We start from the raw sequence: 26,833 nt of genomic DNA on the forward strand, positions 1-26,833 counted from the left end.
TAAATGCAAGTCGTTCTTTTATCTGTTTTGTTCCTCTTTTTCCAACCATATTAAAATGCTTATCGTTCAGTTTTAAAATTTGACAAAGGATTACACACTGAATGATTTTTCTGTTTCCACTTACTGAATGGCGGACTGTGGATTGTTAGCATATTTTAATTTTTTTATTTGTCTTATTACTAAACTTTTATAGAAATTGTTGGATATGTTACTAAACATATGGAGAAACATACATTTTCACAATAAATATCTTAACAATATAACATTTCTTCAGTTTGCTTTTATTCTTCATTTTCAGTTCATACTACATACAAAGTTTTATTGAAAGCTACAGCACCCACAAACAAATTTTAAATGATCTAGTATTGTACATTATGTTAAAATATCTAATATAGCCTGGTTACTAAAGTGCCATATTCTTTAACAATAATCAGTGAGATTTTAAAAGGTGAAAGAAACACATTTTAAGTTTCCAAGAGTTTGGGAAAACAAAGCTTGGGGAATACAGGGATTCACAACTCTCTACATTCTATACACCGTGGGTTAGGGGCTGTGCTGTTTTTGAGGCAATCAAGCAGAGCTCAAATGTGATATGCAGCACCAAAGGGGTTTGGGAATGTTTTAAGGGCATATGGAAGATAAGACAACTACTTCAATCATCCAACATCGCTGAAGCGGTAACATTTGACAATGGATTTCTAGAAGCATTTTAAAACTGGGCAATATGTTTTTAATCACAGTTTTTGCAGCGTGCATTTGACATCAGTTTATTGCAAAATCGGGCTTGTCAGCAAAGAACGGCCTTACATTTCAGAAAAGGGGCGTTTTTTTCGTTTGCAGCCCTACCCCACCAACTCCACGGACACTGCAGCCACGCCCACTGAGCATGCGCACTGCCGTTGGACTACAACTCCCAGAGTGCGGGGCTGGGTGGGGCATGCGCAGTGCGGCCCAGGCGGTATGTTGTTTGTTACAGTGTAACCAGCTGGCGGGGCTACAGTGATACTGCTGGGATCATCATTCTGCATGCTGATAGAGGCACTGGCTTTTCCCACCCAACCTCCTCTCTCCTTCTCTAATCTCACTGCCTCCTCCTGCTCCTCCCAAGGAACTTTAAAAAAAACATCATTTGCAGATCAAGTAGCAATCATATAAGGAAGGGTCTCCTTGCAGGCTTAGATGGTCCACAAATGAGAAGGAGGAAAAGATGGAGCTGCATATCTTAGAGCACAGACTGAAAGTAGCAAGTATAGCCAAGGACGGTATCCAGTTGTTTACCCATGGATTAATAAAACTTGCTTTTCTGCCGTCAAAGACAAGGTAAGTGCAACGGGTTGGGGGGGAGGTTAGTGGTGGTGTGGGGGAAGGAACATAAAAAGGCAATTGAGACTCTTTACAGTTCTGCTTTTAAATTGAAACTGCGCCGGAGGAGAGAGAGAGAGAGAGGAAAAAAACAAGAGTTGATGTCATTGCTTGGACATGGGGGGCTAGAGAGAAGGTAACTGGCAGTATTGACTGGAACTGTTATTTCACCCAAAAAAAGGGACAGCAACCTAGCTAGTTAGCAGGGCCTAGTGCAAACGGTCATTGTCAAACCCACGGACAATGTGATGGGAACACAGCGGGAAAGTGGAGTTGAAATGAAAAACGAGACCGGGAAGGAAGGGGGGGTGGTGGAGGTGGTGGGTGTTGGAAATGAAAAACGGGGCAAGCGGATCGGTCTTCGACTCCGGGAGCTGGAAGCAAGCCGGCGTAACAGGGAAGAGGATAACTGAGCATAGGGCAATATCCAAGCAGCATTTTTTTAATGCAGCGCTTGCTGGAGAGGGAATCTACACTTGATTTCACAGAGAAAGCCAGCTTCATTGCAATGACACCTGATCGCGCACACAGAGGCAACCCGAGCTGCGTTATGTAGACCAACCCCGCCCCCTCACCACCAAAAAAAAATCAGTTTTTAGTATTTATTTTTCCGCTTTGTTAAGACAAAATCACGATGAATATTTATGCACCTTTTTTTTTGTTAAGACAATCCAATCTTCGGGTCTTGTTTTCCAGGTTTACTGAATGTGTAGCGATCCCAGCTGAGAGTTTTATCGCCTTTGTTTTAGCACAGTGGAGCAAGCAGATACTGTAGAAATCCCATTTGTCGTTTTAAAACAAATAACTTTCAGACATTATGGGGTATCAGCTGGGATTTAAGAGTAAGGCTTTGCATCTGCTAATTTAAACCGCTCGCCGTCATAATCTGATATTTATACAAATTGCACTTTTTTTTTTGAATTGCACTTTTTTTTTAGTGAAAATGCTCTTTCTGGTTTTTTTTGGAAAATACTTTCGATGCATTTCTTATGTTATGTGGCTTGCTCTCTGGTTAGGCTCGGCGTGGCGGAATAGTCCACAGTTAATCATGCCGATGCGAAAATGCAACTGAAGTTAATTCATCTTCATGACAACTGAGTCCCAATGCAGCCGGAAAGTTAAAACGACTACACAAATAAACCTGTTTAGCGCCGCGGTACTTCATCTTGCAGCTAAAGTTTAAAAGAAAACATGATGAGGGGATTTGTTTAGTTCAGATCCTAACGTGTTGTGCACGTTCGCCTATAGGGGCTGCAACAATTTTTTAAAAGTTCGGTGCTCGCTTTCTTGCATTGCAAAAATTACGTCCAGAGTTTGCCCCAAAAAAAAAAGCTGACATTATGAGCTTTGATTCAAAGCAAGTGGCAGTCTGGTTTGCGTTACTGGCTCTCTTAAACGATGCACTTTGTAGCTGTAATGCAGCACACAGGACATTACAGCATTGTAAAATGAAATGCATGAATGTGCACTGACTGCACCGAATCTCGGATAGATTTCCCCCTGCCGTTTACGTAATCGGTTGAAAGCGACATTATTCAGCTCATTTACACTTGTACACAGAATGCATGGTGTTGGTTTGAAAAATAGACCGCAGCACTTGGTAGGAGCAGGGAAGAACCCGCGGGGCCATAACTGTGTGGTTTGAGTAAACCTGAGGCGGAAACCCCGTTTTTGTAATTACAGGAACCAAAGTAGACAAGAACAGGAGCAGAAAGGGTTTCCAGCATGGCAGCAACAGCCAGAATCACACTGTCTATTGAACAGTCATGGGCAAGTACAAGATTGAAGGTGCAGAGCAGCAGGCGAGAGACAGGAGGGTTGCAGTAAATAGCTAGTGGTGAGGAGCTTGTAAATCTAGAGGAGGGGCTGAATAGTGACAACAGTATTTTGAAAGCCTGGGTGACTGAATGATTTGTAGTCCCTAGAAGAGGCACTACAGCTGTGCAGAAAGTATGGAAGATAGAATGATGATATCAGCATGTAGACATTGGGCAGGCAGGAGAACACGGAGAGTCCTAGTAGTTTTGAATCTTAACTTCTTGTACTTTGTGAGCTGCTTTGAAACAATTTCCCCTTGGCTGATTCACTTATCTCTCAACTTTTCCAGCAAAGTGACAAATGGCAGTCAAATATAGAATGTCTTTGGAGAAAGAAGTTTGCTGCACTTTTATCATTTAGTTAAAGCAAATTTATCTTGAGCTGGCAACATAACAAAATGCCTACATAATAGATGCTGGGGGATGAGATAGGGTGAAGGAATGTAAAGAAAGAAAATTGTATTTATGCTGGGCCTTTTATGACCTCTGGATGTCCCAAAGCTGTTCACAGTACTTTTGAAGTGTAGTCACTGTTGTAAGAAATGCAGCAGCCAATTTCCATTCAACATGGGCCCTCAAACAGCAATGTGATCATGAACTGATAATCTGATTTAGTGATGTTGATTGAGGTATAAATATTGGCCACGACACCAGCGATAACTGTCCTGCTCTTCTTTGGATAGTGTCAGGGGATTTTTTACATCCACCTGAGAGGGAAGACAGGGCCCCGGTTTAACATCTCATCTGAAAGACAGCACGTCCAACAGTTCAGTGTTCCTTCAGTATTACACTTGAGCATCTGTCTAGATTATGTGCACAGGTCTGTAGGTTGGAACTTGAACCCCCAGGCAGACTGTGAGGCAAGAATACTCCCACTGAGCCTTGGCTAGATTTTGACTTAAAAGCACCCCATGCCTCGTGTGATGAGACAGTCAAAGCATGTGCTTATGCCTGTTTCCAGCGCTAGTTTTTCCTGGAACAGGTCACCAGCCTGTCACCAAGGACTATAGCTTGAGGGGCACCACTCCACATCGAGCATGGCTGGCCAGGAGACTCTCCCACTCTTACCACCTTCTACAGGCATATCGGAAGGACTTACGGGTTGATAATCAACCTGTTCGCCTGCATTATGACTGCACCTTCTGTTTCACGCGAGTCCTGGAGTGGGACTTAAACCTGGAGTTTCTGGGATGTTACCCACAAGACCACCTCAACCTCGGTTAGGCAGAAATTAAAGCCCTTTTTTCAACTTGGTGGTGAAATGCAAAAGGCCAAAGCAAGGGTTGGAAATCGAGTTTGATCTGGAACACAAATACAGGCAAGGGCAGCTGGTGTCTGAGGAGCTAGAGGTGATAAAAGAGTGTTATACTGCAGGTGGGAGATTGAAAAGATGATGTGAAAGAATTTCACCTTTCATGACCTCAGGATGACTTAAAGTGCCTTACAGCCAATGAAGTATTATTTCAAGTGCAAGTACTGTTGTAATGTAGGTAATGCGGCAGCCAAATTACGCTCAGCAACCTCCCATAAATAGCAATGTGATAATGACCAGAAAATCTGTTTTAGTGATGTTGTTTGAGAGATAAATATTGGCCAGGACAAGGGAGGACGCCCCCTACTCTTCTTCAAAATAGTGTCATGTGACCTTTTCCACCCACATCTCAGCCAAAGGACAACACCCCCAACAATGGTGTCAGCCTAGATATTTGTGCTCAAATGCCTAGAGTGGAACTTGAACCCACAGCCTTCTGATTCAGAGGCAAGAGTGTTACCAGTTGAGTCATGACTGATATTTTGGTGAGGCTCATTTGGCCTAAGAGAGAGTCTGACTGAATTCCATTTTACTATGATGCAGCGCTATATGTTTGTGTATTCCTGATGGAAAACAACTGAGCGCTCAGTGAGTAATGAAAAGTCATGTGAAGTTACTTGAAAATGTGAATTAAGGCAGCCATAGGTTTGTGTATGTGTGTCTAACTTCAATGAAACCTTTCAAGGTCAACAAACTAATTAATGCTTCAATTTCCTGATTCAGAATGGGCGTCCACCGATTGTGCAGTTGTGATTTGAGTAATTGAGTAAGCTGCATTATTGATCTCACTTACAGAATTCTGTCTGTATATTCTTTCAAAGTGACAAATTTGATCATTTTATTTACAAACAAATGTCCCTCCCAAATATTGAACTGCATGTCAATGTATTCTGCTGAAATCCAGTTTATATATATTGTTTTTATTCAGGTGTAGAAGGGAGGGACACTAGTTCTTCCTAAATTGTATTGAGTTAGATGACATTGTTGTGGTTAGTTGGTCTGCTATATAGCACAAGCTAGCTTCAGTGAGTGAAGAGTTGGATTCTTTTTCAAAAATCTATTTCTATTGTTTCCTCTGTCAAAGAGAACGGGGAGAGGTGTGGGACACTAACTTGACTTCACTGGCTCAATAATGATTCAGCTGTTTTCAAGCAAACTTTATCAGTCTCCATGCATGCATCATTCATGAGTCTTATTCACCTGCCAGCAAGAATCAGCTTCATATCTAAGTAACTCGGAACTCATTTCTGAATTTTACTAAATTTGGAAAGTGGCTTTTCTCCCATCATGCCCTGGAGTCATGATTTAGAAACGCTGCCAACTATCTGTGCTTTGCATCATGTGCCCATGACATTCTTTGTTCGTACATTGCCACCCCAGTAACTAAAACATATTCTCAGGGGGTTTTTTTGTCAAATTGGTGAGATATTTTCTCATATTATCCCCATGGCTACTTCTAATGGTGGAGTGACGTGGAAACCATACCATGCGTGTGTGTGCTTTTATCCTATCTCTTCCTCATCGTGTCATAGTTTATCCTGAAAAACAAATATGAGACGCGTCCATTTGTGCTATGGTGAAAATGTCCAAGTGTTTTGCGCTAAAGCAAATTGCACCTTAAAACATTGATGTAAACACTAACAATGCTAGAAATAGCATGTGTGTGTTATATTAATGAAAACTATTATTTTTTTTCTATAGTTGTGTATTTTGCTCTTGTGACATTTGAATCATAACTTCATAACCTTCAATGTTAACACTTTAGACAGCATACTTTGTTGCCATCATTGCTTGTGCCCAGATTAAATAGGGCACTATTGGCATGAAGGAAACAAGAGTGGAAATGATTAACTGCTTCTCAAACCTTTTATTACAGTTGTAATCTTTTGACTTTATTGCCTCAAAGCTTTCCAGTTTGCTTAAGAAACTCTTTTAAACAACACTGCTTTTTATTGTTTTATCTGCATCATCATTATTCACTAGCCATGGTTATTTAGGCATGGAAGGGTTGTACCACCTCAGTAACGTGTGCACCTATGTTTTAAATGAATTAAAAGAAAAAAAAAATCCATCTAGGTGCCTGCCAAGTTAAACCCTGCATTCACATTGTCCTCCAGTTTATACCCTGAGACTGTTTCTTGTTTGAAGCTAGCTTTAGTATGGTCATCGCCTACTTACACTGCCAATACTCTTTGGCCTGCCTTTGAAAGGACAAGTTTCTTCACATGTTACATTGTGACTTACCTGCTGCAGTGCATCTCCGCCAGTCTTCGCTACCTGTCCCTCGAAATCCAATGCAACTCAGTTATTTTTACTAAAATAAAAGCAAAGTACCGCGGATGCTGGAAATCTGAAATAAAAACAGAAAGTGCTAGAAATGTTCGGCAGGCCTGGCAGCATCTGCGGAGGGAGAAACATAGTTAATGTTTGAAGTTGAATATGACTTTTCTGAAGAGTCATATTGGACTTGAAACATTAACTGTTTCTCTCTCCTCAGATGCTGCCAGACCTGCTGAGTATTTCCAGCACTTTCTGTTTTTATTTCAGTTATTTATATGTCTGTTTGTTACTGGCTGTTTGAATTTTGTGGATCTTGAAGTTTGCAGTTTTTTTTTGTTTATTCAGTCATGAGATGTGTGTGTCACTGGCTAGGCCAGCATTTATTGCCCATCCCTAATTGCCCTTGAGAAGGTGGTGGTGAGTTGTTGCCTTGAACTGCTGCAGTCCAATTGGTGCAGGTACACCCACAGGGCTGTTGGGGGGCGGGGGTGTGCTGAGCTCCAGTTTTGACTAAGCAACATTGAAAGAACAGCAATATAGTTCCAAGTCAGGATGGTGAGTGGCTTGGAGGGAACTTGCAGGTGGGCTTCACTTAATATTGTTTCTTCATTGGTGGAGACCTTTGATTACAAATATCTGTTAGATTTATGCAAATTAACAGGGAAGTGGATTTAAACTTTATATGTGGCTCCTGAGGCATGATGGTATGCATCTGTGTGACCAACTAATGCAAAGGTCTTTAACATCTAAGTGCTGAGTCAGTGACTACACTGTTTATAGTGGTTGCACTTTGGAAGGTCCTTTTAAACTTGTGCCGTTGATTTAAAACTGACCTCAGGAAAAGTTTTAAAACTTTTCTCCTCTTATCAATCCCCTCCACCTGCAACACACTCAGAGCTAAGTTTTCAATCTTGACTTTCAGGGAATGTCGGTTAGGGCATCACGGTTTCTGTGTTGTGGTCCAATCTCTTCTTTACGCAGAGTGCAAAGCTGTGGAATTAAAGGAGGAAAGTGTTTGCATTTATATGAGTACCTTTCACGATTTCAGGATGTCCTAAGTGCTTCACAGCCAATGAAGTATTTTTGGAGTGTTAGCCGCTGTGTAATCTAGTGAAATGTGGCAGCTAAGTGACACACAATAAGATCCTGCAAATATCCATTAGCTGAACATTTGGGAGATAAGAAATGACCAGGACAACTTTAATTTTGAAGTCAAACAAGAGGGCAGAAGGGGCCTTAGTTTAACGTCTCACCTGAAAGATGGCACCTCTGTGGTACCTCCACTGAAGTCATAGAGTTATTTACGCACAGAAGGAGGCCATTGGGCCATTGAATCCATGCCAGATCTCCGCAGAGCAATCCAGTCAGTCCCATTCCCCCGGCTCGGTCCTGCAAGTTAATTTCCCTCAAGCTCCCATCCAATTTCTTTTTGAAATCATTGATTGCTTCCACTTCCACCACCCACGGTGGCAGCGAGTTCCAGGTCATTACCACTTGCTGCGTAAAAAAGTTCTTCCTCACATTTCCCCCCCTTCTCTCATTTCTTACCAAAGCTCTTAACTCTGTATCCCATAGTCCTTGTACAATCGGCTAATGGGAATGGGTTTTCCTTGTCTACCTTTTTCTAGGCCTGTCACAATCTTGTACACTTCTATCAAATCTCCCCTCAACCTCCTTTGCCTCAGCATTTCCCAACCTCACCTTGTAACTAAAACCCCCAGTGTCAGCCTTGATTATTTGCCTGAGTGGAGGCTTGAACCCACAACCTTTTGGTTTAGGTGAGAGTATTGCCAACTGAGCCACAGCTGATGTAGATTAGCTTTCAGTGCTGTCCCGCCAAGAAAACTTGACATTTGGCCCAGCGCTGCATTTGCTTGGTGCCGAATAACTGGAGCACTCTATTCAAAACAGCTTCTTGACAAATTTAAAAAAAAAGTAGCAAAGCCAAACAACAACTTCAAAAACTGGCACAGCATGTAAAAAGTTGACAATTGAAGAATGACCCAGACATGTGAGGACAAGTAGTTGCATGGGCTTTGTAACTAAAATGATAAATATACATAACACTTGCACAGAATATAAGCACAGGGAAGCCCGAAGGGGAAATGCTGAAGGCACAAAATTATTGGGAATTTAGGATCAGGGATGATGCATTTGATTAATTTCAAACACGTACTGCAAAGTAATACATTCTTTAAGATTTTTAAAAACAAAAAGTGATCTTTGGACTCAGCAATCACTTACCTACATCTAAGTTCCACTATCCCACAAAGGCTGCCACTCCCCACCTCTGGACCTGATTCTCAGGAATTACTACTCCTCATTTCAACTCCCCAGCCTTTTACAGAGTGCTGCAGTTTTTCTCGAGCCAGGTAGGAAGTGCTTTGGTAGGAGAGATGGACTTAATTAACACTGATTTGGGATAGCAAATAGTGACCTGGCCCCCAAAACCCTGACTGTCGCTACAAAACACTGACAGTTGGCACGATTGTAGCTATCAGGCCATCGATCCCTCAGCCTGGTTTTGTTCGTGGAACCTTTTAATTGTTAAAATTTGCTGAGCCAACTCCCATGACAAATGTTTAATAATGCAGTGTACAGCAAATTTAGAGGGCTTTAACATTTGAATAGGCCTTGTTGCAATAACTGTGATCCATGAAGATTGCATTTGTAATTTAGAATGGAGCTGAGCGGGACTTGAGTGAAAGGGGAGTTTTTTTTTACCCTCCTACTGGAAAAAAGCTTTATGCGATTGTTACAGAAATGTTCTTTGTGTCAGCCGTGGCAGTGTAGGTGGCACCTGTGCACTGAGTCAGAAGATTGTGGGTTGAAGTTCTAATCCAGAGACTGGAGCACAAAATCTAGACCATTCCAGTGTACTACTGAGGGAGTGCTGCACTGTCAGAGGTTCCTCCTTTCAAATGAGACTTTAATCTGAGACCCCAGTGCTCGCAAGCAGAGGGTAGCCGATTAACATGATTCGAAGGCCAATTAAGGCCTATTGTCAGAAGTCGGCCTCTGGGACCCTGATGGCATCGGGGAACAGGCCAGCTGCCTGGAGACAGCCTTCCAGTGGCAGACTTCAGTGGCAGCTATTCCAAGCAGGCTTTGAGGCCAACCCCCACCTACCTATCTGGTCCTAGCTGCAGCTGCAGGCAGCCCTATGGAAAGGTTCTTGTTTTTTACTTAACATTTTAGAAAGTTGAAGAGGGGGCTCCTCCATCCTGGGGCACCTTCTCTCTCTCTACCTGAAAAAACACCCTCCTGGTGTTTACTGCTGCAGGGCCTTCTGTTGGCCTTCCAGCTTCAAGAGTCTGTCTGCCCTCCTTGATTGGATGGTGAGCCTACCATCTGGCCACTAATTGGTCAATTCAGGGAAAATCACAGCCAGGTGACCGTTCCGCATACAGTGCAGGCTTCTGACACCCCCATCCCCCTATCCCCATTTGAGCCTAACATTGGGGTCTCGAAGTGTGCAGGGAAAATCCTGCACCTCCGTTTGCACTCTCAGGTGGAAATGAAAGATCCCATTACACCCTTTTGAAGAAGAGTAGGGGAATTCTCCACTGGCCTGGCCAATATTCATCCCTCAACTCACATCACTAAAACAGATTATTTGGGCATTATCAGATTTCTGTTTGTGGGATCTTGCTGTGCATAAATTGGCTGTTGTGTTTCCTACATTACAACAGTGACTACACTTCAAAAGTATGTCAGTAGTGCCTTGGGACATCTTGAACTCTAGAAATGCAAATCCTTCTCTTCTGAACTTAACAATTACCAACTTGGGCAGGAGGGGAGTTGGCAGTGGGGGCAACAATGCAAGTAAACTATCACAATAATTGTAAATCGCTAATTTCCTGAGAGCCTCAGCAGAGGAAACATTGCTGATGTTAGGTTAAGGAGGGCCAGGTGTCCATGAATGGATCAGAAGGGCCAACACCATCACTTCAGTGGTGTAAAGGCCTCACAAAACAGTTCAGAAAACAAACTACTTCAAAGGGGAATCCAACATCTGCAGAGAGGAAAGAAAGTTTATCACTTCAGGGAGTCGGTCCCCTTTGTCAGGGTGGTCAGTATCTGAAATATTAATTAATCTTTTCTCTTAACAGTTGCTGGCAAATGAAATGCTATGTCTTGTCAACATTTTCTGTTTGCATTTCAGATTTAGATTATTTGCAGTGATTTTTTTTCCCGCAGTGGTTGTTGCTCCAAATGTAATGAGTTTGATATTGAGAGTTCAGATAACCAGGGTTTTGGACGTGAAGTTGTTACAAGTGATGGTAATTCTGTGGGTAAGTACTGACTGTTATAAGTACTAACCCATAGAGCAACCCTATATTTAAAAAGAACACTTTTCAAAATAATATGTGCTTTAGAGGATCTTTAATTCCCTAGTTACATGCAAGCAGTGGTTAGTGGATGTGCTGTGCAATGTCTCTCTAGCCTGGTTGCTCTATTAGCACTGTGAGTAGCGTTGTGTCCTGATGGTTCCCCCACAGCCCCGGTCTCCACAGAATAATTCTTAAAATTCAGTTTTTAATTTTTTTAATTCATTCTTGTGATGTGGGTGTCACGGGCAAGGCCAGCATTTATTGCCATTCCTAATTGCACTTGAGCGGGTGATTGTGAGCTGTCTCCTGCTGTTCATATGGGCCTCGATTCTCTCCAAGTCAGCATGACTGGGGTGCCCTTTGAGGATGACGGGCAAGTCCCAATTCTGGGATTCCCAACCCCATTCCCGGGGTTTCCAATTTTCAGGACTGCCTTTTAAGGCACCGGTTCGGGGTCACAAGCCTGCACCCTGCACTCCCAACCTGGCTGGCTCCATTGTGGGAACAGGCATGTCCTAATCCTCCACAATTTTCCTGGGGCTTTTCAAAGAGTTGTGGTTCACGGCACCTCAGAGGTGTTATGAACCGTAGGCTTGAATTTTTGCCTTTCTGTCATTGTAAAAATGGCAGAAGAGGCCAAAATGTGGAAGTCCCGCCCCAAAATGTGGCACCTACCATTTTCGCAGGGTTGGGAATGGGCCCAGGTCGGGATTTGCACACGCATGTTTTGCAGAGCAGCTGCTCATATAAAACAGCAGCTGCCTCCAGCAGTGCCTCATTTTCGTTAGCCAGGAGTGGGAAACGGGACCTGCGCAGATTAAACCTGCTAGGACCAGGTCTAACCTTTGCGGAGTCCTTTGGAGAGGTGGAGTACCCTTTTGTAGAGGTAGGGTACTCCTTTGGATATGTTCCCGGCAGACATTTGGGAGAGGTAAGGTACCCTTTGGGATTGTTAAAAGAGCAACATGAATGTGTGTAAAAAGTGCATCAACTCGTTGCAACTGTCAAGAGAGCTGTCAAACTGTCCTTATTTATTCTTTGATGAGATGCAGATGTCACTGGCAAGGCCAGCATTTGTTTCCCATCCCTAATTGCCCTTGAATTGAATGGCTTGCTGGGCCATTTCAGAGTGCAGTTAAGAGTCAACTGCTTTGCTGTGTATCTGGAGTCGCATGTAGGCCAGACCAGGACAGCAAATTTCCTTCCCTAAAGAATATTAGTGAACCAGATGGGTTTTTCCCTATGACAAGGTCACCATTAATGAGACTAGCCTTCAAATCCAGACTTTATTCATTGAAATTAAATTCTGTGAGTTGCCATGGTGGGATTTGAACCCACATCCCCATAGAATTAGCCTGGGCCTGCATGGATTACTTACCTAGTGACATTACCACTACGCCATCATCTCATCAACATCAAGGTGTGTAAAACTGCTGCCCTTTAAATCTTTGAAAAAACTGTGTGGCATGTTAAAAAAAATATTGTCTGCTATTTCACCCTGTTGACATAAGCCTGAAGGCTAGTGTTACTGGATTTGTGCTACCTGACTGATTCCGCAACCTTCCGTTATCACATTGGGCTTCCTTCCATTTCACAGTTTGATGGACAGCTCCAAAGTGGTTATGGATCCCTTGACAGTAATATGAATTCCAAAGCTTGTTTTTATGGCGGATTAGGCACTTGAATGAAATGTTTGTTCTTATGAGGTACTGTGTGATTGAAAGAATGTAAATGTAGCAAATGGGATTTTATGAATGAGAATGTTTTTAAAAATAGAGTCTGCAATAGACACATTGAGCTGACATTTACCCCCATCGGGGGGGCAAGTTGATGGGTGGGCACGTACGGGCGCAGATCTGATCGGCACCCCTGATCCGAGGCGCGGCACCATTTTATGTGGGTAGGCCAATTAAGGCCTGCCCAGCATGATGTCTGCACAGAGGCGCTATGCGCTCCCTGTGCGGGCGGGGGGGAGAAATCCCAAAATCGAGAGTGTGCTCTTTCGCGCATGCGCACGAAAGAGCGCACTCATCTCCCTGAGGCTAAGTGCTGCCTCAGGGAGATCGGCTCTACATGTAAAAAAGATAAAAGTAGAAAAATAAAATTTCCCTTACATGTCCATAATTTTTTACACAATCTTTATTAAAATTTTTTAAAGCCTACATGAAACCTTATCCTGCTCATGGATGAGGTTTCATGTTTTTTCTATTCCCCGCCGGGACTCCTGGCCTGCCCGCCAACCTTAAGGCTGGATGGGCAGGTCCTTTAATTGCTTAACTGACCCTGTCAATGGCCTCAATTGGCCATTGATAGGTCGGCAGGAACGCAGCTGATTTTGCTGCGCCCCCGCCTTCATGAAAGTTTAAATCAGTTGCGGTGACATCGGGAGTTCCCCCCCCGACGTCACCGCGTGTCATTTTATGCGTCGGCGAGCGGGCTCCGCCCCTGCTCGCCGACACGTAGAATCTGCCCATAGAACTTCATTTCATTTAATCTCAGCGTGGTTCCTGAAGTCTGCCCATGCTGGATACTTGGTGAGTTGGCATGGTAGGTGTAAGGGCAAAAGGTGGTGGGTGGGGCATTGGTTGGCATGGAGGGTATTGGAGCCATGTGGTGAGTAGAGGGGTATAAGTTGGCATGAAGGATATGGGGGCTATGGGTGGTAGGTAGAGGGCCATAGGTTGGCATGGAGGGTAAGAGGGTCCATGGGGGTTGCATAGAGAGGCAAAAGGTGTGGCAAACCTCATTAGGCATTCTTGGCTGAGAGCCAGAAATCCATTAGTGTATTGAAACAGCTGAGCCCCAGGGAAAACATTGCTTGATTGACAGCTCTGGCTCTCTAATCACGTTTGTCAATTCCACAATGTTTATTTACACAAGATTAAGAGGTTTCAGCGCTTGCAGTTTCTGTTGCTGATACTTTAAAGAGTTTGGATGATCGACACCTTTATTGGCTTGTAGTAAAAGTTTTTTTTTAAGAAAGTGGAAAGTAATGAATGAATGTTCTTTTTTAAAGCTTTTTTAAAACATCCTTCTGTCACTATAGGGTTCACTGGTTTCATACAGTCTGTAATGGGTGAATGCATATGGAGGTGCCATAGCTTGGCTTGGGTAGGGGCATGAGGGCCATGGGAGTGGGTGGAGGGGCATGAGGTGGCATGGATGGGGCATGGAAAATGTGGGGAGGGCTAGAGGATCTTAGTTTTTTCATTATAATTGGTATGAAGTCCCACAGCACCAAGATGGCCTTTTAAACAGTCTGCCTTGGCACTTGGCAGCTGCTGTGGTTGCCTGCAAGCTCTTTCCCGGCCAAATCCCTGACTGCAGCCCGCACCCACCCCCTGGCAATGAAGATAGCATCTCCATAACCGCTTTCTCTCGAAGCGGGCATGTGAAGCTGGGAATTTTCCCAACTCCCACTACCCGCCTCAAGGATGAAAATTTAGACCATGGTATCGGTACTCGCACGTGATATTCTCCTTACATTTGGAGCAACAACCACTGCAAAAAAAAAAACCATTGCAAATAAGGTAAATCTTAAACAAAAACAGAAAACACTGGCATGACATTGGCATTTGGTCTGGAAGCAACTGTTAAAGAGAAAAGAGAATTAATGTTTCAGGTACTGACTGCCCTGTTAAAGGGGCCCCCAAAATGTGTACCTTTCTTTCCTCTCTTCAGATGTCGGGGTTCCCCTTTGAAGCACTTTATTTTCTGAACTGTTTTGTGTGCCTTTATACTATTGAAGTGATTGTGTTGGCCCTTCTGATCCATTAGGGAGGGAGTTCCAGAATTTTGATCTCGTGATAGAGAAGAATAGATAAAGTTTCAATTCAGGATGGCGTGTAATCAGTAAAGGTTGATATGCTCTACTTATGAGGCAAATGCAACTTGGTAAAGTTTTTAAACAGAAGTTTGTAATCCTGTGCCATAATGAGTAAGCTTAAACATCACAGAGGGGTTCTATTCCAGAATGCATATTGTGGCGATATCCAACTTCCCAAATATCACTGGATCATTTGGACACCAACATCTTGGATTTGTCAAGAATAGCACATTTCAGGAGACTTTTTTTTTAATAAAGATTCCCCAACACCTCTGCCCCCCTTTATGTTCTTCCATTGTCCCTGCAAAGTGCTGACTGGGTTGCTACTTCAGATCTGTTGGCCAGTTTCTGGGGGCCAGTTCTCACATGTGAGCACACTGATTCGTCCATGCCTCCTAACCATGCATGCAATCTCCATCCAGGCTCACTGGGGAGTGACTGAGGGAGGGGAACTCTCCTAAACCAATTATAACACACCCATTGCTGCTCAGTGTTACAGACAGGAAGGGGGTTAATTTAAACAGCACTAATTTATTTCTCACCACCTGTCTGTAAACAGAAAGGTGTTTTTGATTTGCTCCCCTCCTTTATAAGTGGTGGCGTTTTTCCCAACCCCTCGGTGTGATCCAATTTTCTATTAATAATCCCACAGCAAACTTGAGATAGGATGAACTCAAAGGGTTAGTTTATTTTCACATGATCAAACTGAGGGGAGGTGGTGACATAGTGGTATTGTCAGTGGACTGGTAACCAGGGTGTTATCTGGGGACTTGGGTTCAAATACAACCATGGCAGATGGTGGAATTTGAATTCAATAAAAAAAGAATCTGGAATTAAAAGTCTGCTGATGACCATGAAACCATTGCTGATTGTTGTAAAAACTCACTTGGTTCACTAATGCCTACATGTGACTCCAGACACACAACAATGTGGTTGACTCTTAAAGAATTGCCTTTTGAATAAGGGAAATCACGGATGGGCAATAAATGCTGGTGCATTTATGAATGAATTTTTTAAAACGCAGGAGGAGCATCACAATGTTGCCTCCTTTGCATTCATACAGTAAAAGAGGGGTAGAGAAAGAAAGTGTAGAGCCAACAGAGAAAAGAAATATTGTTTCACGTGGAGTTCCAGAGTCTAGAATCAAAGTCCAATGGGGAATTCCTTCATGGAGGCCAGCGGGTTGAAAACCAATTCTGTATAATTCACTTTTCTGGTGGTGTTGAGTTCACACAATGAGATAGGCATGCAGAGATGAATCAGTCTTGTTGGTGATGGTACAGAATTTCCAGCAGAAGCAATGTAGATGGGACCAGGTGTCCAACCTGGGCCAGAGCTCCTTGTCTGTGCGGCTGCTAGCCAAATGATAAAAAAGCAGAGTGACTCTTTGCTGAGTTCAACAAGGCAATAGTACAGGTTCCACAAGCCAGAGGCCCATGTCGCATGACTCCCAACTCTTCACGCTGTCTCTGACAAAGGGCATGTGTCCCTGTTCTGGGTCCCCAAGATTGTTAAATGTCTCAACCGTTAAGAATCGAAAGGAAGGTTGCGGGACTCTTTGTCTTAGCAGATGAGCAGACTCCTTTTGACCAGCCTGGGTTATGAAATGCAGATGGTCTTTGTTTAACCCATCTTTGAATTTGGTCTGTGCAGCCCACAGGGGGTCATTAGTGGCTCTTCAGGGATAATAACGTGTGAGTTTCCATTACTGCTGGGTAGCTTCTTTTGTTCGGGGTCACAGACAGACATAGATTCAGCCATTTTAGGTCTTTGTCTGGTTTGAAATTTTTAGAATTAGCATTGAGCATATCTCTATATTTTTTGTAAAAAAATACACAAGATGAGGTCTTAGTCCCTCACACTCAGGCTGAGATCACATAATTCAGAACACATTAAGCACCTCCTGGTCTGATTGACTCAGTTCCATTATAAAGTGATGAATTTACCTAATGAGGTCTCAGGGAGCTGGTAAGTTTTTGTCTTAAGATGAGAGATAAGAATGTGTCAGTTGTAATTGTTCAACCAGCATTAAATGGGCTTTATCCTGTCAGTTTAAAAAAGGATCTGGCTATTCCATGAAGATAGCTGGAGTCCCTCATGAGGTCACTTGTTTATTGAGAACATACTTCCCTCAGAGCTTGCTTGCTAAGATAACCATTGTATTCAAATCAGGTGAAAGACTAATATTTTCAAATCCTTTTTTGAGCCCTAACAAAGGGAGACCCATTAAAGCCAGGTTTTGAGTAAACATAACGCACTGAGATCAGTGACCCTCAGAAGGTCCACAAACAATAGACACAGCTTCTTATAGGACCAGTAATCAATCCATTTGCCATTGCCAGTCTTTTACCAATGGTTTGCTAGCAACAGGAACATCTGTTTCATCGATGAAAATACCATCTACAACGAACACGTTTCTCATTTTTTTATCAAATAAGATTTATATATTCAAGATTCAGTTGTATTTATGTGTATATGGTCACGGCTGTTTAATAGTTTAACTTGGGTCATTTGATTAAGGAATGGATTATAAAGATTAAATAATTCTGCGATTTTTAATATTTTGTGCTAGTTGTGAATTTTAATCAACAAGAAATTCATGAAAGCGGGGGGAGGAGGCAGTTAGTCTGCAACAAATTTAGCCATTGCTTTTAAGTTACCGGATTTGCTAGTTTTTAATCTTTCCTCATTTATTGTAACTTATTATGAACAATTTGCCATATGCAATGTGGTCTTAAAAGGGACATGGAGACATGGAGATTATGACATTATAACTTGGAGCAGAAAGTACACACACTAAATGTGGGACTCCACATCTATGCTTTGTTTAGTTTGGATGCCAGTTTTCTTATTCTCCATAATGGTCTATCCATCTCCCCTTTGAGAAAACTGACTGCTTCCTTCCTTCCAGTACCTGTTCACGTGGCTACTATTCACGTGTGAGTCATGATCATGAAAGTTAAAAGAGGGTGGGTGGTATCACACCTGAGCCCTCCCGCTCAGGTGCAAATACCCAGCAGGCGCTGTTGCCGATGGAGCCAAATCCTTGGTTGATTTTCTCCATCCTAATCCAGGGGCAGGGCACGGAAATGAATTGTAGAGCTTTTACCGCTCATTTGGCCGAGATCAGTTGAAAGCACAGTCACCGGATTGAACCTGTGACTCTCCTGGTCTGCCTGGCTCCAAGCATTTTATTTTAATAAAGCACTAACCCGCTAATTGAGGTTTTCGATAGTATAATGCAAGTGATGTCTCGGGATATTTACATGAAAACTTTCTTATGCAGTTGACTTTGGGACGCTCAGCAAAATTTAAGCACAAATTGGCCTCTTTTGACCGGGCATTGAAAACTCCACGCAGCTTTGTACATTTGATATTTATGGTTCTAATCAACTTTCTTTTAAAAATCTGAAAGTGAAATATCCAGTTGAATTTTGAGATTTAAATGCAATTCTTCTGGTTAATGTTAAATAAGTATTACCAATGTTACAACCATGGCTTGCTTACTTCACAATCTAGGAGTATGGCAATCCTGCTATAAAAAGTAAGACCTGGAAAATAATGAACCTAACTTTTTAGTGCATTTGGGGACCTTTTATGTGATTATCCTGCTGCAGAGTGGAGTATGGTCTGTTTGAATGCCTCAGGTTAGATTCAGGGTACTCAGGATTATGTGATCGGGTTACTTGCACATTTGATGAATGAGACAAGATTTCATGCAGCCTAGTAACTGCCTACAAGGTAGTTGATTCCTTTTAATTCTGAGGAAGCACAAAAGATTCCAAGATTAAAATTTAAAACAAATTCTATTAAAGTAGTTTGAAAAAGAAGAGTGTGTAAATGGGATGTATATAAAGCATGAAGGCAGATAACTTCAAACTTACAAAGCACACTCTGAATTTGCGGATCTCAGCCAGGCCAGTGATGCAACAGTTACCCTCAGTGCTTATATAAATAAAAGCAAAATACTGCGGATGCTGGAAATTTGAAATAAAAACTGTAAGTGCTGGTAATACTCAGCAGGTCTGGCAGAATCTGTGGAGAGAAGCAGACATAATGGCCTGAATTTTCATCCTCGAGACAAGGCGTACATAATGAGACTTGGCTGAGAGCCCAGACAGCTATTAGAAGAACAGAACACCTGCGCCCCAGAAGAAACATTGTTTGATTGACAGCTCAGGTCTCTGATCTCTGCTGTCAATTTCACTATGTTTGTTGACCTAATTCAAGTGGCTTCCAAGTGTTTATGGTCTATTGTTTTTGAAACTACAACTGGATAATTGACACATTTATTAGTTTGCTGTCCTGACCTTTTCTTCATACCAGAAAGTGATCAAAGGATGACACTGTTTCAAAGCTTTTTTCAAAACATCCCACTTTACACTATGGTGTTCATGGGTTCTAGAAAGTGTACAGTGGATCAAGGGGTACAAGTGCTAGAGCCCGGCATCGGGGGCATGAGGGACATGGTGGGTGGAAGGGCAGAGCCTGACATAGAGGGCATGAGGGGACATGGAGGTGGGTGGGGAGGCATAACTTAGCACAGGGCACATGAGGGGGACCTTATGAACCTACCTTTTAAAAGGTCCCCTCATGCAGACCAGGGTTCATGATTCCTCTAAGAGGCTGTGAACCACGACTCTTTAAAATCTGGCCCAACTCCATGAAAATTGTGGAAGAGCAGGAGATACTTATTTATCTTCACAATGGAGCCGGCCAGGATGGGAGTGCCAGATGTGGGCTTCTGACAGGAAGCAGCCCACCCCCTTTAAATGCACTCCCAAAAGTCGCACAACCTGGAAATGGGGTCAGGAATCCTGGGATTGGGACCCGCCCGCCATTTTTAAAGAGCTTCCGAGTCAACTCGACTCCATGAAAATCCAGGCCAACTTTCAAGTCGAGCATGACTCTCCTTCAGAACCTCAGTACCTCTGGGCTGAGAAGGGGATGATTCAACTTGGTTCACTATCCACTGGTAAATGCCCAGATGCGGATGTTAGTTAGGAAGAATACAGAGCTTGACTGCAAAGCTCTCACGGTTTGATCTACTCACAGTTCCCCTCTTGTCACATATATGAATTATGATCACCTAGATGAGGTATCGGAGGTTGCTGACACCTTTGGAATGTTACTCAAGTATGACTGTGCCTTCAGGAGAAGAGGGAAGAAAATTGGTGCAGGAAATCTAAAACCATGAACTCTGACCTGAGGTGGGGATAGTATAAAATCTTGAAGCTCTGAAGAAAAATTATTTTATTTTCTTGTTTAGGAAGCATGTTCCCATCAGTGATGCACTCACACAATTGCCCAATTGTGTCTGCAAATAACCAAAACTGATCTTTGTCCCAGGCAGTGGTGGTGTGGGAAATTTTGAGGTGCAGGAGCTCAAAGAAAATGTGTTGCCATATTATTTCTAAATCTACTGTTACGTTGTTTTCCTATGTATTAATCATATGAGTCCCCAAAAATCAGTGAACTATGCTTTTTAAGTGAAAAATATTAATGCCGGTAGGCAATAGGCATTTTATTTTGAACTGTGTGGTATTTTGAATCATTAGTCTTTAGAGAAGCTAGAATTTCATTATGCAACATTTTACAGGTCAAGTATCCATTATCTAAAATCCTCAAGGCCGATCGCGTTTCGGTTTTCAGGTACGGCATATAGGACTAGGCCTACTTACATCACACTAGCCTAAGCCCAGGCTAGCTATAGTCTAAAGTCAATAAAATGGCTAGAAAAGTAAGATGTATCACTGAATAATAAACGTAGGGTACCTGTAATAAGTTTCCTCTCCTTAATTACAGTTAATTTACATTTGTGTGTGCCAGTGGCATTGGCACAACCAAGGACAGTCAACTGATCCTTAGCATCCTTAAAACCCGTTGGTGCACTCTCCTCAGCCGTTGCTAGCGTTTGCCTAGGAACGGATTCGCTTCGTCAGCATTGTAAATTTTTTCAGGCAAAAGGTTTTCGTCTGAAACGAGCATTGAAAACTCATCAGTAGATTTTCCAGTGGCATCATGGTCTGCGAGGCTTTATCACCTCAAACTGTCAAAAACTTGATACCATGACACTTCTTGAATTTCTGCAACTAACGCTTCACAATAGGTCTGACTCCACACATGTGCTAGAGGGAGAGGCTGGTCTTGTCCTTGAGTCCTCTGCCGATCGGTGACATCGCAGCCAGTTTGTGAAATATGCGTTGGATCCCACTGCGTCAGGCGGGGGGGTTGGGGGGGGGGCTCTGTGTAGTCTGACAAACATGAATGCTGATACCTGGCTTATTAGAACTCTTGAGCGTGTTGGTGTTATAATTAAGTTCGTTTGACTGAATCCTCACTCACATTCTGCAGTGCTGCTTGGGATTACATGTGTACAATTTAGTCATGGTTTTAAGTCCTGGGGAATGTGTTGTCCAGCTTCCTCCCCATAATCTCTGAATGCATTGATTACAGGAGTAGATGACAATTTAAACTGCGCGCTGAGAGAAGCTATTGCTGATTCTCCGTAACCTGGTGGCATTTCAGCTGGCCAATAATCTTTGTCAAGAATGCACAATCGGTCGATCAGAGTGCATAACTGGATTGGGCTGCAGAGGCTGAATGAGAGCCTTCCAATGACATGGTTATGAACATTCAATTTTCTAAATTACTACCGAGACTGGTAAGAAACTGCTGATAGTTGATGCTGATAATCTTACTGTTGCTGCCTAACAAGACCGTTTGAAACTTTCCTTGTGTGACTGCAACTTTGGCCTCAAGAGTTTTTGTGCCAGGTCGCTCTTTCATCCACGCAAAAAGCGTATGTTGCGAAGGATCAATTTGTCTACATACCACAATGATTGTGGTGCATTTCTGCAACCAATCTGGGAGCATGCCAAGTTCATGTAATGTGTCATACATCAGAGCTAAGCCTAAGAGAAACTGTTTTGAGGAAATTCTCTTGAACAGACCCTCATAGGTTTTCCTGTCAGATGCGAACCTTGTTTCATCTTTCATTGCCAGCTCAAAATGAGCGCATAATGCTTCAAAGTTGCAGCACACAGCCGACACTGTTTGAAATGAACTTGGAACCATCTGGGGCTTAAAATGCGGCCAGTTTTGGAAATGTGTTGTTCTAATTCAGCTGTGCATTCTATCAATTGCTTCTGATTGAGAGGTGATCTGTTTTACACAAGAATATAATTTATTCATAAACGAATGGAAATGGTTCACTCCACTGACTTCTGTCACCGAATCGCCCACTACAAGTTCTAATCTATGGTTCAGGCAATGCCAAAGAATAATATCTGGGTATTGCTCCATAAGTCTGTGAGCTACACTTGATTTATGCCCAGCAGAACACTCACTCCACCACTAGCAAACGCTAAAAGATGCTGCTTCAGGTAGGAGTCATCAGAGCCATGTTTCCCGAGATATTCAAGAAGATGCTTAACTACTGTATCAGCTTTTTGATCTGGAAGTTGTCAGATGTAAAAACATGAAGTGTGGATCATCCTTCTTATCGCTTTCACATGTCAAGTAAATGACTAGGGCAGTTTTGGTACTTAGGCTTGTGGATTCATCAATAAGAATCAAAATCTTACCCTCGATTACTTTGATATGCTGGCAAATTTTCTTTCTCATCTAGGTAGCTATATGGTCCCTAATTTCTGCAGCACTAGCGGGAATGCAACCCGATTCCCGTGTCAACACCATTTGCACTTTGACGTTCCAGCAAGCCAAAGTGGTCAGAATAAGGTCTCTTTTGAGCAGGGTAGTATGGAGAGCAGAAAATTGCACAAGTCACCTTTAGATGAGATGCATTGGGGTTGTCACAAATTTTTTCAAGAGTGCCTTCCTCTGCTTTTTCAGCGACATCCCACAGTGATGTGAGCTTTCAACAGTTTGTGTTCTGCACTTTTTTTCTGAGAGATGTTAAACGTGCACTCCGGCTAGATGTTACTTGGTACAAACGCCATTCATTCGAAAATCTCAATCCCTTGGAGGTGAAAAGTGATAAGCTACTAATATTTGCGCACACTTTATACCCAGGTTTTTTGTCCTTATAGTAACCAAGCGGGATTTCTGCCATCAGGTCCTAAATTCTGGGGATGACCCAATGCTCCCCAGTTAAATGCCTCAGAGGTACATAATTTTCCAACTGGTGGCGCACATCGGGAACATTAAATTCCGCCTCCCGTATGTGTTTGTTGTTTTATTTCTTCTGTCCCTGTATGAACTTGGGTTTGAGGCTCTCTTTTCCACTGAATGTCTGAACTTCTCTCTCTTTCTCTCTCTCTGCCCCATTTTCTCTCTGTCCTTGCATGCCTGTGCCTTTCTGTTATCATGTATCTGAACTTCTGGTACTGCCCATGCGCCTGACTCTCTCTGTGCCACATTGTACCTCTCTCCTTGAGGGGGGTATTTAATCGAGGCAAAGGGAGGTCTTGCCCGCTGGCTGGAGAACTGGTGAGAGCCCTGCGTCGCCTCTTTTCAGGAAGGCCTGCTGAATTAAGTGCCAATCAGGCAGTTAACTGGACAGTGTTGGGCCTTCCCCAGATCAAGGACCCCAAGGGCGGAAGTCCCGCCTGCCAAGAGAGCGCCAATGGGAAGGAAGTGGCTGCTGTCGGTACTACACCCACCCAAGACCCAGGATCGCTGATGGGACCAGGCACTGGTGAGTGATGACAGGAGGCGGGGGGTGGGGTCGTGGGGCGGGGTCACGGGGCAGGGATGGAGGGGGTCGGCAGCAACTGCAGGGAGTTGGTTATCAGCGGTCCACCCCATCCTGATGTCAGGTCCCTTGATGAGGCACTGAGTGCCTTTGAATGCAGAACCCACCCCACCTCACCATAGAAGACTGCAACCAACCCAGATAGGCTTTGCTTTTCGGGCTTCCAGCTTAGTGAGTTACCCGCCTACCACTGGGTAAATAACAGCAGTGACGGAGTGAGCCCTTCATTGTCCATTTAACAGCCATATGTGGCAGCGGGGCAGGAAAGCCGTCCATGACCCTCCCCGCCCGGACTTAATCGGGTTGGAGGCAGAGTCCACATCCAGCACCTTCCCACCTGATTAAATGACCCCCCTGCCCCCCCCACGCCATGAAACTCGCCATGGGGGAGGGCATTAAATTCTGCCCTCTTTGTCTGTTTGCCTATCTGTCTTTATATGCCTGTGTTTGTGAACTTCTTTCACTAAATCTGTGAATTGCTCCAGCTCTCTTTTTGCTTTCTCTCGATCTGTCAGAACTATCTCCTTCATAAATATTTGAATTTCTCTCTCCATGGACCAAATTTTTGTCAGGGTGGGGAGATGCGTTTTGGTGGATAGACGGCCACACTTAGTTTTCGTTTGGAGGGAATATGATTTGCCTCTGCAGTCCTGCCCGACCAGGCGCCATTTTCCTCTGCCCTTTTTGCGAGTTGAGAATGCCTAGAGTAGAAAACACACAGCCACCACCGCTGAGGTCGGGTTCCCCATTTTAAATGGGTTTGAAAATCAGATTTCCTTCCGCACACCATTTTCGTCTAGTGGTGCGGGGTTTGAAAGCCCATTAAAAGCATGCCAGGTTTGAACATAAGAACTAGGAGCAGGAGTAGAATTCAGCCCCTCGAGCCTGCCCCGCCATTCATTATGATCATGGCTGATCTCATTTCGGCCTCAACTCCAATTTCCCGCCCTCTACCCATAACCTTTCAACCCGTTACTAATTAAAAATCTGTCTAACTCCTCCTTAAATTTCTTCAGCGCCCCGGCATCCACTGATCTCTGAGGTAGTGAATTCCACAGATTCACGACCCTTTGAGAAACGTAATTCCTCCTCATCTCTGATTTAAATCCACCACCCCTTAGCCTAAAACTATGGCCTCTCGTTCTAGAATGCCCCAGAAGGGGAATCATCTGCTCCACATCTACTTTGTCTATCTCCTTTAGCTTATATACCTCAATTAGATCTCCTCTCATCCTTCAAAACTCTAGTGAGTATAGGCCTAAACTGCTCAATCTCTCCTCATAAGATAAGCCCCGCATCTCTGGAATCAATCTAGTGAACTTCCCCTGAACCACCTCCAGTGCAACTACATCCTTCCTCAAGTAAGGGGACCAAAACTGTGCACAGTACTCCAGGTCCGGTCTCACCAATGCCTTGTACAGCTGCAACTACACTTCCCTATTTTTATACTCTATTCCTTTAGCAATAAATGCCAAAATTCCATTTGCCTTCCTTATTACCTGCTGTACCTGCATAATAGCTTTCAGAGATTCATGCACGAGGATACCCAGATCCCTCTGCACTGAAGCATTCTGAAGTTTCTCTCCATTTAAATAATAAGTCGCCTTTTTATTCTTCCGAGAAAAATGGATAACCTCACACTTATCCACGTTAAACTCCATTTGCCAAATTTTGGCCCATTCACCTAACCTGTCCATATCCATTTGTAAATTTCTTATTTCTTCATTGCAACTTACTTTCCCACCTAGTTTGGTGTCATCTGCAAATTTAGCTATTGTACCTCTATCCCTGAATCCAAGTCATTAATATAGATTGTAAATAGTTGGGGTCCAAGGACCGAACCCTGTGGCACCCCACTAGTTACAGCTTGCCATCCAGAAAAAGACCCATTTATCCCGACTCTCTGCTTTCTGTTGGTTAGCCAGTCCTCTATCCAAGCTAATATATTACCCCTAACTCTGTGTGATCTTATCTTGTGTATTAATCTTTTGTTCAGCACTTTATCAAAGGCCTTCTGGAAGTCCAGATATACTACATCTACAGGATCCCCATTATCCACTTCGCTTGTCACATCTTCAAAGAACTCTAGCAAATTAGTCAAACACGATTTACTCTTCATAAAACCATGCTGACTCTGTTGGATTGCATTTTGACTTTCCAAATGCCCCATTACTACTTCCTTAATAATGGATTCCAACAATTTCCCAACTACAGACATTAAACTAACTGGTCTATAGTTTCCTACTTTCTGCCTCCTCCTCTTTTTGATTAAGGGCATTATATTAGCATTTTTCCAATCCACTGGAACCTTTCCAGAATCTAGGGAATTTTGGAACATTATAGCCAATGCATCAACTATCTCCGCTGCCACTTCCTTTCAGACCCTGGGATGTAGGCCATCAGGTCCTGGGGACTTGTCACCCTTTAATCCCAATAGTTTGCTCAGTACTTTTTCTCTAGTGATGGTGATTGTTCTAAGTTCCTCCTTCTCTATATCCTCTGCACTACCTGTTACTATTGGGGTGGTACTAGTGTCCTGCACTGTGAAGTTGAGAGTTTGTGAAGAAAATGTAAAGCTTGCTGAGGAGTCATGAACATTAAATACGAAATGTTTGACTCCTTCAAATATCACTTTAGGTAGCTGCATTGTAATGTAGATATGTTTTTAACACTGTAACCCATCACAGGGTCCTGTCCTTTAAAGGTAGCTTGGCCCTTATATTGACCAGTCTTGTGTATTTGTTTACATGCATCACAGTGTCCTTCAAATGAAGAAAGCTCCATAATGCAGTGAAAAAATGTTACAAAATGTCCTGTCAGCCTGTGCTGTCACCTTTTCTACTTTGCTTTAAATAAAAATATGGTTTCCACACTTGAAAAAAATCTACACTTGAAAAAAATTTAACCACCTGCTGCCTTACATTGAATGACCGACATTCTGCTTTGACTTGAAATGAGCGCTTTCTGCTCTATCCTTCCCAGAGAGCAGTCTGTTGCCTGGACAGCTATGTCCACTATTAATGCTTGGTTGAGTTTCAGGTGCTAATGTAGCACAGTAGGTGTTCCATCCATTCATATGAAATCAAATGACAATTCCAAGAAATTGTAATAACAGATGGCCCCTTTGATGTGGTTTCTGACTTGTTGACACATGCTAATAGTACTACAAGGTAGTTTTTCACATGG

The 26,833-nt window shown here is 43.1% G+C and overlaps 1 protein-coding gene across 1 annotated transcript in view; it reads left to right on the forward strand.

The window, feature by feature from the left end:
- The first annotated feature begins 991 nt into the window (after positions 1-991).
- LOC144684607 (cytosolic arginine sensor for mTORC1 subunit 2) overlaps positions 992-26,833 on the forward strand; it is a 192,168-nt gene continuing 166,326 nt past the window's right edge. Inside the window, exon 1 of the mRNA XM_078548612.1 lies at positions 992-1,320. Coding sequence (XP_078404738.1) covers positions 1,208-1,320 — 113 coding nt within the window. The 5' untranslated portion in view covers positions 992-1,207. The remainder of the gene's footprint in view (positions 1,321-26,833) is intronic.

The sequence above is a fragment of the Cetorhinus maximus genome, chromosome 9 (assembly GCF_964194155.1).
Source record: "Cetorhinus maximus chromosome 9, sCetMax3.hap1.1, whole genome shotgun sequence".
NCBI classification, from domain to species: Eukaryota; Metazoa; Chordata; class Chondrichthyes; order Lamniformes; family Cetorhinidae; genus Cetorhinus; species Cetorhinus maximus.